This window comes from Sinocyclocheilus grahami, unplaced genomic scaffold (genome assembly GCF_001515645.1).
Source record: "Sinocyclocheilus grahami isolate Dianchi unplaced genomic scaffold, SAMN03320097.WGS_v1.1 scaffold792.1, whole genome shotgun sequence".
NCBI lineage: Eukaryota > Metazoa > Chordata > Actinopteri > Cypriniformes > Cyprinidae > Sinocyclocheilus > Sinocyclocheilus grahami.
The window spans coordinates 415,090-417,442 of record NW_015505971.1 but is presented as its reverse complement, the minus strand read 5'-3'; the positions used below and the strand labels follow the sequence as shown (position 1 = coordinate 417,442).

Sequence of the window (2,353 nt, the reverse complement as noted above, 5' to 3'; positions counted from 1 at the left end):
CATCCGCAAATCAGTTTGTGAATTCTTGCAAACTTGTAGAATGTTTTCTTACATATATATTTTTTTCTTGGATGCTTTTTCTAGCACAAACACAAGTGCACAAAGACACCGGCGTGAATCTGCTGCTACGAGTCTCAAACACGGTTTTTCAATCGCAAACGACAAGCTTCACGCGCTCTCCCTTTTGCACCACATATCTGTGTGAAACAGAGCAAAAGTGATTTGTGCATCTGTAGAGGCAACGGCGGGCACTCTTCAGAGATCAGAGAATAAAAAATACAAATGGATTCATCCTATATTCCCTGTGAATATTAAGCCCTAATGTTCCCTGTGTTCCTGTTCATTAGTTTTGTTCTGTTTTCATAGTTTTCTGAGATACTTTGTGTTGTTTGGTAGATATCTTATTTTCTAATAAATCATAACTCTAAAAAAGGGTTAGATTGGTCTAATTTGAATCTGAAAACTAAGACTGATAACCCCTTGGCTAACTGCTAGTTGGTTAAATTAGTTCTTAAGACAGACAGATCTGACTTTGAGTTCGCCTGCATTACATCCAAGTAACCTCTACCATCATTTACTCCAAACTTATAAGATTTTTGTTCATCTTCGAAATGCAAATAAAGACACTTACAAACACATTTCAAATATATGTTTCAGCACATCAAATATGGTCAACGAGGGTTCAAATGCGCTTGCTTGACCAATGACGTTCTGGATTCATTTGGATAACATTCTGAAACATCAATGTTATGGTCTACACTCTTTCAATTGAGGGACAGAAATCTTTCAGGTTTCATTAAACTATCTTCATTTGTCATTTGAAGATGAATGAGAGTCTTTTGGGTTTGGAACAACATTATCAGCAGCACTGATCATGATTATGAAAGTATTCTTTAAAGAAACATTTCTATCGCATCTGTTCTCCGTGTAAGCAAACACGCACTGCATGGATACCCATTCTGAAGATGATAAAGATAAATGAACATTTCAAAGGTTTTATTTGCAACTCGAGGTTTATTCAAAGCTTCCCCACAGAGTACAGCTCCAGTTATAATCTTCACTTACTCTAATCAATCAACACACATGAAGAGATTCCCAGAGTTTTCCATTACAAACACCAAACCCATCATCTCAAACAGACGCGAGGAGGAAGAGCTGCTGCTGATGATCTGCTTAGGCTTCTGCTGTTGTAGGAAGAACTTTGACGAAGAGGGTCTTGGTGTTCAGAGTGTGCAGAGAGGACGCCTCCAGCTCTGAAACACAACCATAATCAATCAGACACGGCCAACAACTCAACATTACAGCACACTGCATTTGTACGTCTTCGGAAGCAAGCGTGAGCTACTACATGGCATGTTTGTCTGAAGAAAGCTAGGGTGGCTAGGGTGCTCAGACGGCTCGTTGCAGTCGGTGTTTTCTTCTCGTCTTGTATGAAAAGAGTCCAGCGTCTGCGCTCTGAATGAAACGCTAGACAGACTCGTGTCGTCTCTGAGCAGGAAGACCTGAGCGCACGACGGCCATCTTGCTCTGTGCGTCTGACAGCAGAGGCCTCTGGGATATGACCCACTTTCTTTAAGACACCAGCAAACAAACAAACTCTCTTCTGATCTGCTGGGTTCAGATGAACAGCATGAGTCTGATGTTCAAGGACGAACAGGGTTCTGGCTCTGAGATGAGAAACGGAACGAGGAGAAATGCGCACCGTGTCTTTCATTTGCAGGTGTTTTACAGGAACACTGATGTGCCGTGGAGGAAGACGAGGGATTGAGAGCAGCGCTTCTCTCGGCCACAGGAAACCTGCGCCTGTCTGGCATGTTACAGCAGACCGCAATCATATTTTCTCTCCTTTTTTGATAAAAATCAAAAGAGATTTTGGTCGAGTTTTTATTTTTTTTAAATACATTTTAGACTCGTCTTTTATTGTCAACGATACTGCATGTTGATATAGTCACAGTTATCATTTATTGACCAAACTGTTGTCTTGTCGTCGTCTTGTTTAAGTCATGGGAACAAAGCTCGTCAATGAACATGGAATGAAAAATAAATAAAGTGCTTAAATACTGGGGTGTGGTTTATTGTATATGTGAAGGTATTGTAATATCAGCAAGAGGGACAGTATTCGCTCACTTTTGAGTGTTAGTATGGTGATCACACTGACACAGATCAACGACACTGTTGCTTCAGAAGACTTCTGCCTAATCACTGTGTGTGAGAATATGAACTTTCTACAGTAATAACAGCAAATTATGCAGAATCACAAGCAACTCACCAACCCTAAACCAAACCCTAACCCTATAGTGAGAGCATGTAGTTGATATATATATATATATATATATATATATATATATATATA

The 2,353-nt window shown here is 39.9% G+C and overlaps 1 protein-coding gene across 1 annotated transcript in view; it reads right to left on the bottom strand.

The window, feature by feature from the left end:
* Positions 1-994: 994 nt before the first annotated feature.
* The window catches only part of iars1 (isoleucyl-tRNA synthetase 1), a 79,606-nt gene continuing 78,247 nt past the window's right edge, over positions 995-2,353 (bottom strand). The window contains 1 exon segment of the mRNA XM_016246273.1: positions 995-1,253. Coding sequence (XP_016101759.1) covers positions 1,174-1,253 — 80 coding nt within the window. The 3' untranslated portion in view covers positions 995-1,173.